This window comes from Camponotus vicinus, unplaced genomic scaffold (genome assembly GCF_025532165.1).
Source record: "Camponotus vicinus isolate PSW18456_S1 unplaced genomic scaffold, iyCamVici1.0 SCAF_2, whole genome shotgun sequence".
Lineage (NCBI taxonomy): Eukaryota > Metazoa > Arthropoda > Insecta > Hymenoptera > Formicidae > Camponotus > Camponotus vicinus.
In genome coordinates this window covers 890,412-903,583 of record NW_028141956.1, presented here as the reverse complement: position 1 = coordinate 903,583, position 13,172 = coordinate 890,412, and the positions used below count along the sequence as shown (strand labels likewise).

The following is a 13,172-nucleotide window of genomic DNA, read 5'->3' as shown; positions in this document are numbered from 1 at the left end:
TGTGTCATCACATTGTGAAATTCGTCAGTTTAGTGTGGACAAATGCTTGCAGTGATTACAAGCTTGCTAAAGACGTCATGTGTGTCTGACAAAAATAGTAGTGATTTAAAGCGCTTAAGCACTTAACAGCCTCAAATTTAGTTCATAAATTACTATCATGATTGCATCTCTCTCTTCTACATCTTCTGTTACATATATTAACAAAATCTTATTAACTACCACACGTATAACGCAAAGTGGATGCTGCGTCTTGCATCTTTCCTGAAAGGAATATGCGGCGATGCACGAGCAGTTGTACGCGAGATACGAGACACACTCGAGTGTAAGGATAAAAGCCGCAAATTACAACATGTAGGCGAGAGCAACGGGGAAGAAGGCTCTTTAAATGATGCACGCGAGGACGTAAATTTCTACAAATCGCAACGAGAGAGAGAAAGAGAGACCGCGTCGCGCGAAATAAGCTCGCGTCGCAAGCTTGTATATTTCACACAATTGCAAGGCGCGATATTATTGAGATGCGACGGAACGTAAATAAGATTACACGGATAGAAATACATAGAAGATGGTCGACGCGGTATATATATAATATTTATGGGACTAGGTTGCAGCGGTTACATATCTTGTACCCATCTGCCGCAAACGGCTTTTACGGAGTGTCCCTCTCTCTTTCTCTCTCTTTCTCGTATATACGTTCCCGATAGCTTACGTACTATCTAATATGGCGTAATATCGCTCAGCCGGGAACTGAATGCGAAGAATTTCATATGGCTGGCTTAACGCTCGGGCTCGAACGATTCTTCCTCGAATCTCGAAATGCTCCGGTGATATATCAGCCAGGACAAATTAGCGTTCTTGGGCTTCTTGAGAGTCGCATTTAAAGATATTCTATCGTCTTGTCACCAAATACTGGATTGTTCCCGAGAACGCTCGCAAAGAAAGTTCGCAACTTTGGAAAAGTCGCGCAAGTACTTCTCCGAGTCTTTTGTATCTGGAACGAATGTTGTTCTCGGAGTAAGTTGACGGTAAAAAACATGGCACGGATAAAAGCGAAAGGAAGCTGCAAGCTTCTTTCAATAAGAAGCAACAAAAGCTGCGAAAGACACCGTAAATAGTGTTAATGATCACAAGTTAATTAAGTGGAATTGAAATCGGTATTGTGAGCAGTCGCTAACGATAATTAACTCAACTTTATTTCTTGTTCCTATTTATCATTTATATTTATATTTTTTTATTTCTCTAGTGAAAGATAATTTTGTCCATATTTTTTCAAATTAATTCCATGTATTTTTAAAACTATAATTTTTAATCATATAACGATTTGTTGTATTTGTTGCGCGATGGAGCAATATATATGACATAATAAATAATTGTATTAAAGGAATTTATTTCTATCATTTCTTTAAATTTTTAATTAAGATGTCGCTTTGGCGATGTACCAAACTGGATTGATTCCAGGCTACAAGTTGGTTCCAAGAAACTCTTCTGTATGATACACGTGGAGATTTTATTCAAAGGGAACCGATATCTGTATTTCCCTGAGATTCAATCTAAAGAATGTAGATTAAGCAAAGTTTATTTCGTTTTGTATTGATCTGGTAAACTTTACTCCGCTCGTCGAATGCGTTCCATTTTTACGGAATCTCTCGTCTTTCGCATTAAAAGTATCAGATTCAGCACATATTTTATATGGTGAAATATTTTACATGGTTAAAGTCTGGAATCTCTCTCGCAACAGATTAATCAGCTAATGAGAAACTTTAAAAAGAAAAGATTCGAGGTAATCCACTTTACTTTCGTTAAAAAGAAGAGTAGTATTTAAATATTTAATTTCCTTTCAAAAAGGATAGTTTTGAAAGAGAAAAATAAAATGTTAAAGTAATATATATATAACATTTCATACATTGTAAAGTTTATTATAAAATCCTAATGAATAGTAATCTTAGATTGTATATATTTATTCTTTTACTTTAACTTTAATTAATGGTTTATTTAAGGGAAATTTTTATGGCAAATAGAAAGTTTGTTGCACATAAATGTTGAAATCTATACATGTCATTCCAAGCTGCACGTTGTTCGGTTAGTATACAGAGTATCAGAGTATCTCTATTTATGGAGTTCTGTTGCCCACTACAAGCATGTCAGATGTGCGGTACGTGTTTTATGCTCCGAAGGGAAACATAATTCGCAACGAGTTACGATCGAAGGCGCCATTTTACGTTTCTCACATGTGATCAGTTGCTCAAAGTAACCGGGAAATGTCAGATGCTATTTCTTTTAACGATTTGCAATGAAAAATTTGATAGAATTTACAATACTATTTTCTCGATGGAAGAATTTGTTTGAAATACATTCATAAAAGAATAAGAAAAACGTTGGATTATATTATTATCAAGAATAATTTTAATTAGATGATGTTTTGGAATTTATATTTGTTTATAAAAATTTATCGAGGTAAGTGAGTGTAAATTATGAATTTGACAAGTAATAATGCCGATATAAAGTATGTAAACAGATTTTCGATTACTGTCAGAGGCTTGAAATAATCTCTTAATTTTACATAACCATAAAATATCTAGTAAAATATTCATTTTTTTCTAGAAGAAAAAAATATGTAATTTGCAATTCACAATTACACTTTTTTTTCGAAACAATTATGTGTTTTCTTTACACCAATTGATTCCTCTCATTATTTTGTACATAAAAGTATTGAAGTAAGATAATCGAAAAATGAATATTTTACTAGATATTTTATGGTTTATGTAAAATTAAGAAATTATTTCAAGCCTCATAACTGTTTTGAAAAGCTCTCGAGGTAAGCTACAAGAGCTTTTTTTGGGGAAGAGATTGCCCTGACACCCTGTAATAAATTGCAAATAATTACACTTCTGTCATAGTTACGTTTAGATGTTTATAATAATAATTATTTGTCTCTTCAGCATGTGGACGTCATCGTACACTGTCATAAAGTCATGCTTAACTGATCATGTGAAGCTTCTACAGAAAAATAAACAGATAACAATACAAAACGTCGACATTTGCAAACTCGTTGCTCTCTCTAACAATAAGTGTTCTGCTCTATCCACATGGAACAATCAATCGTTTACATCGCTAGTCATCTATGTGTATAATTCTAAGGATAACACATCACATTTAGGTAGCCGCAGGTCTACTTTCGACACTGCCTATTAAAGACTTACCATCGATGAGCCCATTATATCTATGTATGAGAAACTCAATTTCGTTTCTTCTGTCGAAGACGTGCCTAAAACATACATTCCCGTTCAGTGAGCAACATCAATCTCGCCCGGCCGCGCGCGCATTATTACCACGGGCTAAAAACAAAATTAGAAGAAACGTTCGCGAGAACGTCCGGAGATATTTCGGAGAACAGCAGAGGGGGAGAAAAGAGGATGTGCCCTCGAAAAGAACTAAAAAGTGTGTCTCCATACTTTCCGGTTAGGATGAGCAACATCTCTTTTCTCCGATAACGAAGCTCATCGTCTTATCGTCGATTATTATCGAGATCGGGAGCGATCGAAACCGCCGATTTTTCCACGATATAACTCGCGCATAGCATTATGTAATCTACCGTTTGGAAATTATTCGATTTAGACTTGGCGCGCAACGTTTGGCATATCATATCGGGTGGGCGTCGAGGCTTGAATACCAAATGGCTACGAAACCGATCACAACTATGCGGATAAAAGCTATCGGAAAACCGTGTGCGGGAGGCACACCTCGTCTCGCCTTTCTTTGTCGACTCGACCCACTTTGAGCCCGAGAGTCCGACATTTTTCTTGTTTGACATTTGCGGTCGGCGCATCATTCGCGGGAGACTTTGTTGCGCTTGCTGTCAAGTGCGAGTCGCTTTTGTACGGCTGAAAGTCGCGGGTGTCTCTCCCTTTGTCGGTTCATTTTTAAACATAGAGGCTGTAAATGATGACGTCCCTCGATAGCTCGAATGGCGGCGTTGACGAAAGTATCATCGATGACTTTGCAAGTGACGCGTGATGCTAATGATCGTAATCGATCTGTCAAATCATGATTGTCGTTCTATCTTTCGGAATAAAGTTCGCACTGTACGCTATCATACAAAGGAATCGAAGAATCCCGTCTTGAAATGAAAATAATTAAGTGCAGTTAAATCGTTATAGGTTGCTTTTCTCACCATATGTGTCGCGTATCGTTTGATCTTTTTCTTCGCCATTTCATTCTGAAAATACTCGCCTCTCTTTCTATTCTCCGCTGTTTCAATTTCACTTTGCCACCGCAACTGGGTCGAGTCTTCTTCGGTAAATATTATGTTTAATGCCCGGAGCGTTTTGCGCGAGTTCGTTCTTATCAAACAATACCCCCGAGGCGGAAACATAGACATATAGTTTTTAGCTTGATTATCACTATCAGAATCCTATATATCTCGACCGCGGAATTGTTTTCCGTGACAACATTCCGCTATGTATCGGAAACGAATACGTTTACTTTACCGCGCTCTATCTATTTGTATATAATTTCTTTATTTAAATTTCTCTTAATTCTTTAAACTCTTTTGTAAGATATTTTCTGTTCGATATTTTTGAAAATACAAATGGATAAAATCAAATATTACAGTCTTATGTTTATTTTTTATTAAGAAAAATTTCATCTTAAAAATTCATCAAAGAATTTAAGCAGAGTTAAAATATGTTTAATTTTTGGAATAAATATAATGCATATTTTTTTTCTCTTACGTATTTATGACGTGAATGTTTTACATTGTCTGAAGAAAGTTTATCTCAACGGTAATTCTGCTCTTTTGTCCGGACTTTAACTTGGATACTTTTAATCGGTCCTTTTGAATGAGCATACAATTTCTCGACGAGAATGTTATCTATATATTGCGTTCATCCCACGTTCATTTCGACGTCAAAGAAAATTAACTTTGTGTAGAATATTTTCGCGAAGAAGTTGTCTTTTTAGTTTGTGGTCTCGTGGTCTAAGTAACTTTTAGAAAGCTGTAATAAAACATGTCGTTGTATCACGGAATAAAAGAAAATAGCAAATTTTAAAGATTTATTAATCAATTTTTCTTAAGGGGGTTAAGTAATTTCTTTTTCTTCCTCTTTTCCTTTATTTTTTATCTGTCTGCAGGATAAGCAGGACTATAATGAAGAATATGATAATTGTTTTTTTTTTACATTTCTTTTCCTTAGTTATTATTCCATGCTACTCTCGTTGAATTTCTTACATAATTTTCAGCACGTGGTGTGCAACTTTAATCTAAGTGTTTCTTGTGCTGCTGAATTTTCTTCCTAGCGTAATAAAACAGATTTAATATAGCATGAATGTAGCACATGAGGCAAAAGTATATTTTATATAACAAAACATCTAGAAGGATATATGGGATGACAGATAATGAGAGAGATGAAAAGAAGGAGGATGTGAAGGAGAGAGGAAACGGGAGAGAGAGAGAGAGAGAGAAAGAGTATTTCTCAAAGTTAATTATGCGAAAGGTCAAAGAGCAAATCACGTATTGCGCGAAGCAAAATACGTACCACAGGCGTATTAAAGGACTGCCACTCGTTTTTACGTCAATAATGAATTATTACGTTTATTAATCAATACATCACATATGTGTACTGTATGTTATATTATTCTTTTCTCATGTATATGCTTCAGCGAAAAAGATTTAACATTCTATGTTTGTGTTTATGTGAAGATTTGTTTGTATATTTGAAGATAAAAAGTCTGTAGATACAGAGTTTGCACATGTTCTGTAGCGAATTTGGATTTTGGTGATTTTTTTTTATCCATTCTTTAGATACAATGTACTTTCTTTCTATTTGCCGATAAATTTTTATTTAATATGTTACGATTATTTCAAATTAGAATGACTTTATGGAAAGATACGAAATTCAACAGACGACGATTCACGTTAAAATTGTGATTTTAAAGCTCATAAAATGTAAGCTTTAATAACAGTTTTTTTATTATAAGTACAGAATATGTAACATTGAAATATAAATATAATTGCACATAATTTCGAATTAATATTAATCAATAATTACATATTTATCTTTAAATTTTACATCGCAAATGTGTACTCTTTATATTATCCTTTATATTATTTTTCTTTCGGCATTTCGCTGACAAGTCTTTTAATGGTTGTCGCATATATTTCCTTCGACTCATTTACGATCTCGTACTTTGGTTCGTGTTTCTCCATCTCGCTTTCTCTCTCTGCCTTTTCTTCTATTATAATAAAACGAACTCTGCACAATGCGAAGGCATCGAGAATGCAATGACGCCTCTATCGAGCAGTCTCTTCGCACTTGGGAGCTAACGACGAAGATCGTGGCCAGGTGGTGAAATTTCCCGACAAAATGGCTGTTTTTCGCGCCGCTTTTATCGCTAGCTATTGTGAAGAATTTTCAAAGTTACACACACACACATATATATAATATATATGTACATGTAAAGGCAAACGTTGAATTTCCCTTGCAGGATTTTCCCTTGCGATATAAAAAGCTTTCTATCCGTCAAATTATTTGGGTCGAGAGTTATTCTCGAATTTCAGTAATAATATTGAAGATACAAGGTTTTCGGTTAGTTTTCGATTAGCGCAGTGACATTAACAAGCAGCAACATAATAAAAAGATAAAATGAAATATATATAGTCAAAATAATTACATATAAAATTTAAAGTGGCAATTTAAAAAATTTTTATTTATTCATATTTAATTTTTTCAATTTATATTCTTTTGTGCATTTTGCATGCATTGGAAGTCATTAGAGTAGAAATATCGCTAGATTGCTATTAGATGATATTAATAACTAGATAATTAGATTTCTTTGTACAGGTGTTTTAGAGTTGAACAATTTTCAGCGGGATTAACGTACGATTTACGATTGACAACGATTGAAACGCGATTAATATACGCCTGTTAATCCGTTCGTCGATACAAAAAGCTTTCCCAGGAAGGGTTTAAATGATGCATGTCGATCGATGCGACTCATTTTATATAAGGATCGGCGACTTTCTTTTAATTCGAAGCGATCGAAGATAACGTTGATCGAACAAACTGTCGTGGAACAGGCCGACAGTCAATATTGATAGAATAGCTCCCGGTGTGTGCTTGATCTGCCCTCAAATAAGAAATTCCATCGTACGACGCATTTATTGCGCTTCGGTGAATATAGCTCAGGGATGCAAATGGCAATCGCGAATGGCAGTTTGCTTTACTCGTAATATAAAAAAAATTAATTAAATGTGAGAAAGATGAGAAAAATTGAACCATGCCTTATATGCGAGAATTACATACGTCGGAATGTTCGAGTTAGGCAAATAAATTTGTCGAGTATCAACTGTCACTCGACGAATTTTGCTTCAGTTATTAAATGCTTTCACGGTGTTCCTCACGTTACCCATTTTGCCATTTTGGAAACTTTTTATGATATTGACAATGGAATAGTCGTACCTTCCCGTATTATTACGCTTCAACATTATTCGATATTTAATATCCTTTTTGATAAAATAGTACAAAGCATAATGTAATATTGAATTCAGCGACTTGTGATATTTTTGCAATAACTGATTTCGGTTTCTTTGTGCAAAATAGAGTAAAGAATTTGAGAAAGTCTTGTCACGTCGCGATTTAAGATGTTACGACTTATGTATCCAATATTATATATAATTTCGCGAAATAATGTTACAAAAAAATTGCATTTCATCTTCGATAAGTTAGGCTCAGGGAGAAGCTTTGAAAGAGCTCCGTATGAAGATTCTAGGACGGAGGCAAGAGCCAAATATTAGTCGCTATCACTCTTAGCATCTTTTCAGTGCTCGACCAGTAAGAGCCAGTTTGAGATTAAATCGGAGATCGGGGTTAATTGAAATGTCCAAGAATGGCATTTCGGAGACATTCTTGCTATATTCTTCCTATGTTTTGTTCGCTATTTATAGCCATCGTTTCGATTAGTAATCGATACATGTTCGTTTAACGTGGAATCTGCAATAGGTACAAGGGGCGAGAAAGGAGAGAGTAATGGAACTGCTGCGAGAGAGATACAACTACGAAGACGAATGAATATGAATAAGGCAAATAGAAATGGATAATTTTGGCTGGCGTGCCACGTGAGAGATGTAAGTAGATATTTTCAGCGCGCTGCTGCTGCGCGATGTTTGAAGCGTCATTTAACTATCTTCGTAGTCGCAGCTAATGAAGAATTTCCCCTTTGGCGTGAAACACATGTTGTTGTAACAATAGTAGCGCCAGCCAAATTCGTACATTTAATTTTATCCGATATATATTTATGCACGTGTGTGTATTATTATAAAAATGTGTATCTATATTTTTTTCGTGAGGTCTCGCGAAATCGCTTTTAATTATATTTGATTGACATTATAGTGATATTTTCTATGATTTTTAATACTCTATATCGAATTGTTAGATGATTGATGATTAAGAAATTTACACGAAATTATCTTACACACTTATAACTATTGACTCGCAAAAGGGATGTAATTAGCGAAAGTTGCATGAAATTTCAAGGTGTCCGACAACTATTAACGTCAAGAAGCGATTTAATAAGAGGTTACTTTGATGTGCGAACTCAATCGAAGCGTTCAAAAGTAACATCGAATGAAATTACTCAAACAGCGCGATGGAATAGGATTATTATTTATTAAAAGAAAAAGAAAGAGCATGGTAGTCGATATAAAATGCAAGTCATGAGAAAAATGCAAACAGACATATATATAGAAAAAATATTTCAAAAGTATATACACTTTAATAAGCTATACCATTTTCTTTTATAATAAAATAACTTGAAAAATATAATAATCTAAAAAAATCCTTGAACTTTTTCCCGATATTCCGCATTTTCTAAAAGAGCGATTGTACAATCGGTGATTTTTCCCTCCGTCCAAAGATGACTTTCGATGGGATAGGACAGCGATCGAGATGCACAAGGTGCACGGTTGCTCGCAAAGTTGGCGGGCAGTAGCGACGGTCAATAGAAAATCCGGCGCGAGTTGAGATCGTGACGGAAATCGCCAAGAGAAAGCGGCTTAAAGCCCTGCGAGGGCTGCCAAGCAAAGTAGTAGTAGCAGCGATAGTAAAGGGCGAAAAAGTAGAAGAGGGTGACACGCGGAGGAGAGAGGAGGAGAAGGAGGGATGGAAGAAGGTCCGAGCGGGGGCAGCTAGGCGGCAGCTCTAACAAGTGGCTGCAGCTCGTAACGATCGCCCTCTATGCCATGCACCAGCCAAGCCACTCGCGCCGCACCCCCTCCTAACCCAAGGGGGTTGACCAACACACGTATACACGCTTATAAACACGCACACTCCCCGGGTGCGCGTACGTACATAATACGCTGCCACGCCGCCAGAAATATCGATAAACACGACACGAAGGTCGACCACGAGCGGGCGATCGGCACCCCTCTTCCACACTCTCGAAATAACCCGCATCTATTTCCTTTTCGTTCTTCTCTTTACTCCAGTCTCGCTGCCGCGCGTTCCCGTTTTATCGATGATAATTATCGCGCCAGGCGAGATTCGATCGATGCGCGCTCGCGAAACTATCGACTCTTTATCGTTCCTTATTCTCCCCGCTTTACACTCTGCGGTCTTTTTTTTAGCAGCGTGACGCTATCGTGACCATCTCTAAGCTAGTTGGCTGGAAATTGGTGCGGGGTGTCGGATCAACGACTGTTAAATTAAGTGGAACCTTGGGTGAGAAGCGAGGAGAGAGAAAGAGGATTCGCTCGGTCTGGCTTGGCGTCTCGTTTATTTTCTCGCGTGTCTCGAGCATAACAATTTCTCTGGACACAGAGAGACCGAGGAACTCGATCTCCTTCTCTCTCTCTCCTTTACTCTCTTCGGGATTGTTTGCGCGAGACGCGATGGATCCGGCGAAAACGGCGGCAGAAATCGGCCGCGTAATTCCTTGTTTTAGACACGGTTGGCTTTGACGACGCGACGAAAGTGTGAATTAGATCTCGTCTCTCGTTTTATTCGACGAAATTAGCCGCGAAATGAGATGCGGTCTCCTCAAAGGTCTCGTCAATGTTAGGAAAGGGTAGGTTCGTTAGTGAAAAAATAATTTTGGAGATATTTCGCGTCTCCTCTCTTTGAAGCGCGATAAATTCTTTTTATGAGAAGTGAAATTTATTTTTTTTAATTGATAATCTATATTTTTTTATTTCTTAATTTTCTCATTCTTCTCATTCTTCTCTCAATGATGCATCGATATGTGTCACATTGATTATATACATCACAAAATTCTCATCTGATGAATTCGTTATGTCAATTAATTTTCACATTTTGACGACATGTATCGGCGGTTGATGATAATTTGCTGTAATGTGTCTCATCGGATAATGTGTGCGAAAAACGAGTCTCAATATATATATGTGGTGAAATGTACGCCATTTAATCGAACGTTCATAATTTCGAGTCTATTATCCATATATGCGTGCATATATATGTATGTATATACGTATTATGTACGTGAGTGCGGTCTACTGCATGCGGTGGTGCATTGTGCATTCATAGACGTTTTTGTCGAAAGATATATCTCAGCTACATATTCCAGAAGGAAATAGCAGTTAATTTAAACCTCCCCATGTAGATACGAGAAAATGTAATGACAATTTAACGACGATAAATTAGTACAATAGTCTTCCGTAAAATAAAAATAAAAATTTTGAATATTGGAAAATGATACATGAGGCGAATATCGATTTACATTTTGCAATTTTATGAATAAATATCAATGTATTCGTATAATGTACCGTATAATGTTAATCGAATGAAAATCCGAGTGAATTAATTAATAGAGTTTTTTAATCAAACAATGGAATCTTTTTAGAAAAAGAACGAAGCAAGAAATTTCTAATTTCCAAGTTTGCGTGTCGCACATCTTTTTCACGTTGTAAAATTCCTCGATCGTGCTGTGAAAACCGGGGAGGAGAGCGGAATCTATTCTTTGATCGCGGACGGTCGTTTGGAGGCCTTTGACCCGCGGTCCGCAAATCCTTGTATGCGGCTCACGTGCGTGCATCGCGCACGTGCCGGTGATTATGCAACGAGGGTGCAGCGTAAATTCGACGTAATTCCACGAAAATACCAGTGTCGGCGCCGACAAGCAGCGTGAGGTGAGCGTGCGCCACAAGAGTCGAAATGAGCAACGCGGAAGAAAAAGAGAAATGTGCAGAGAGCGTGAGAGAGAGAGAGAGAGAGAGAGAACAGAGCGAAGGAGGGAGAGAGAGACGAGAGGGTTAAGAGAACGACAGAGACGGTGGACCACCGAAATATCCGTTACTCTCGGCGAATGCGACGCGTGTTTCGTGACAAGTTGGACGTATTAAACGCACGCCTGGCATCGGAATTGTCAAAGTTCGCGAAATAGCATCGTTCGAATGCGCTCAGGAGCGCGTCGCGGGGCCGATTTGACGTTTGCGAGTAAACGGAGTATGCACGAGACGAGGACGAAATTTCTACGATCGAGAGCGAAAGCGTGAAAATTGCCGCGACTGTTTCTAATTTGGTATAGTGGCGTCATGACGGAGCGTGATGCGCGATGCGCGCGAGCTCTTCTCTTCCGTCTCGTTTTTCCATTCTCCAGGAGAAGATGGTTCGCCTTGCTTCCCGTGGGTGCACGCGCACCCATTTCATCGTCTTGCTCCGAAGTCTCGTAACGTTGATCGCGCGCGACACTACGCGTCCCGACTTTCCCGTCGTCGCGCTGTACACATTGCACGCGTGATCGAGATAGCGAGAGAAAACGAGAGCATCACGAGTGGCTCTTGGGTTTGGAAAAATATATATCTCGATCCTTATTAGGGAGAAGAAAAATGCGAGAGAGACGCGAGTATGCGTGACGTGGGTATGTCGGGTACGCGAGAGGAACGCGGATCGAAAACGAGCGCGAGACAGTGACGGAGATACGCGAACGAAAGAGAGAGAGAGAGAGAGATGGCAGGGAGAAAAAGAGAGAGAAAGAGAGAGAGAGAGAGTAAAGGGGATGCAGACAGAAAGAGACAGACAAGAAAGAGACGGCGCGCCGCCGGTGCGAACGAAAACTCTCCGGTCGCCGCGTTTTCACGCGGAAACACGTCTTACCTGCTTCACTAGCGGGAGTAGTGTCTGTTCTATGCTACGGGTCTTAATCTCTAGGGTGGCCGGGTCTACGGGGTCGGGTGTCGCCATGATTCGAACACAACTCCGTGCTCCGTAGACTCGAGCCGAGGCGAGAGGGTTTGTTGCACCCCTCCTACCCCCGCCCGCGTGCCCGGCACGACTGCCACCCTCGCCCCCGCCGCGTCGCTGCTGGCCACCGGACGTCTCCCCCCACCCTACGGCCCAGCCCCAATGGAACCCCGTATGCCGGTATCTCTGACGAGGGCGACGTCGCGCGACGACGACGACGACGCCGACGCAACTACCGCCGTCGGCGCCGGTCGCCGGAGCGCCGGGCGTCGCGACGCCGCAACCCCCGGCCATCTCTCGGCTCCTCGCGCAACGCCGAGGCTCCTTCGTCGACGCCCGGCGTCGTTGACGGCCGCCAGTAATCCGGAATTGCGCGACGAGAGTCGCGACGTAGAAAAGCGAACGCTTTCTCCTCATCGAGAGAAGACTGCGAGCGGCAAAATTGGTCGATAATGCACCCTCGACCTCGAGTCACATTTCTGTCACTTACAAGGGAAGTTCGGCAAGTCGAAAATTCAAAAAAATCTGAAACTTGGCATAATTTTAGAGTAATATATCCTAATAACGAAACCATTTTTTGTTGGTGCTAAAAAACGGGTTTGGAGGTATAACCAACCGCTAGAAAATCGATTTTTGCGTTCCGAAGCGAATATCATCGAAACGAATAGAAATATAAAAGATTCCTATGTTCAAACAAATGTTTTATGGCTTTAAATGTACTTTACAATTGCGTACTTGGATTTTTTAAAAATGATAAAATTTTTCAAAATACCCCCACCACTCAATATTTTTTTATATTTTGAAAACGTTTTTAAATTATATATATTTTAAAGCTTATGTGTTACGCCAAATTCAACCATGAATATTACAGTTATGTTGCGGAAATTAGTTCTTGAGAAATAATTTAAAAATATAATTTAAAAATGTTTTTAAAATATAAAAAATATTGAGTGGTGGGGGTATTTTGAAAAATTTTATCATTTA

General features: G+C 38.7%; 1 protein-coding gene and 1 long non-coding RNA gene across 7 annotated transcripts in view; one reads left to right on the top strand and one right to left on the bottom strand.

Moving 5' to 3' along the window:
- The window catches only part of Alpha-catr (alpha-catenin related), a 58,518-nt gene extending 46,181 nt beyond the window's left edge, over window positions 1–12,337 (bottom strand). The window contains exons 1-2 of one of the 5 annotated variants that reach the window (XM_083090182.1): window positions 12,102–12,180; window positions 3,198–3,262 (exon numbers count right to left, since the gene is read on the bottom strand). In XM_083090182.1, the coding sequence (XP_082946308.1) occupies window positions 3,198–3,212 (15 nt within the window). In that variant the 5' untranslated portion in view covers window positions 3,213–3,262; window positions 12,102–12,180. Of the gene's footprint in view, window positions 1–3,197; window positions 3,276–12,101 lie in introns of those variants that run through there. The other 4 variants (XM_083090183.1, XM_083090179.1, XM_083090184.1 and 1 more) reach the window with 4 other exon arrangements.
- LOC145966237 (uncharacterized) overlaps window positions 1–13,172 on the top strand; it is a 238,414-nt gene that overhangs the window by 46,349 nt on the left and 178,893 nt on the right. The window lies entirely within an intron of this gene.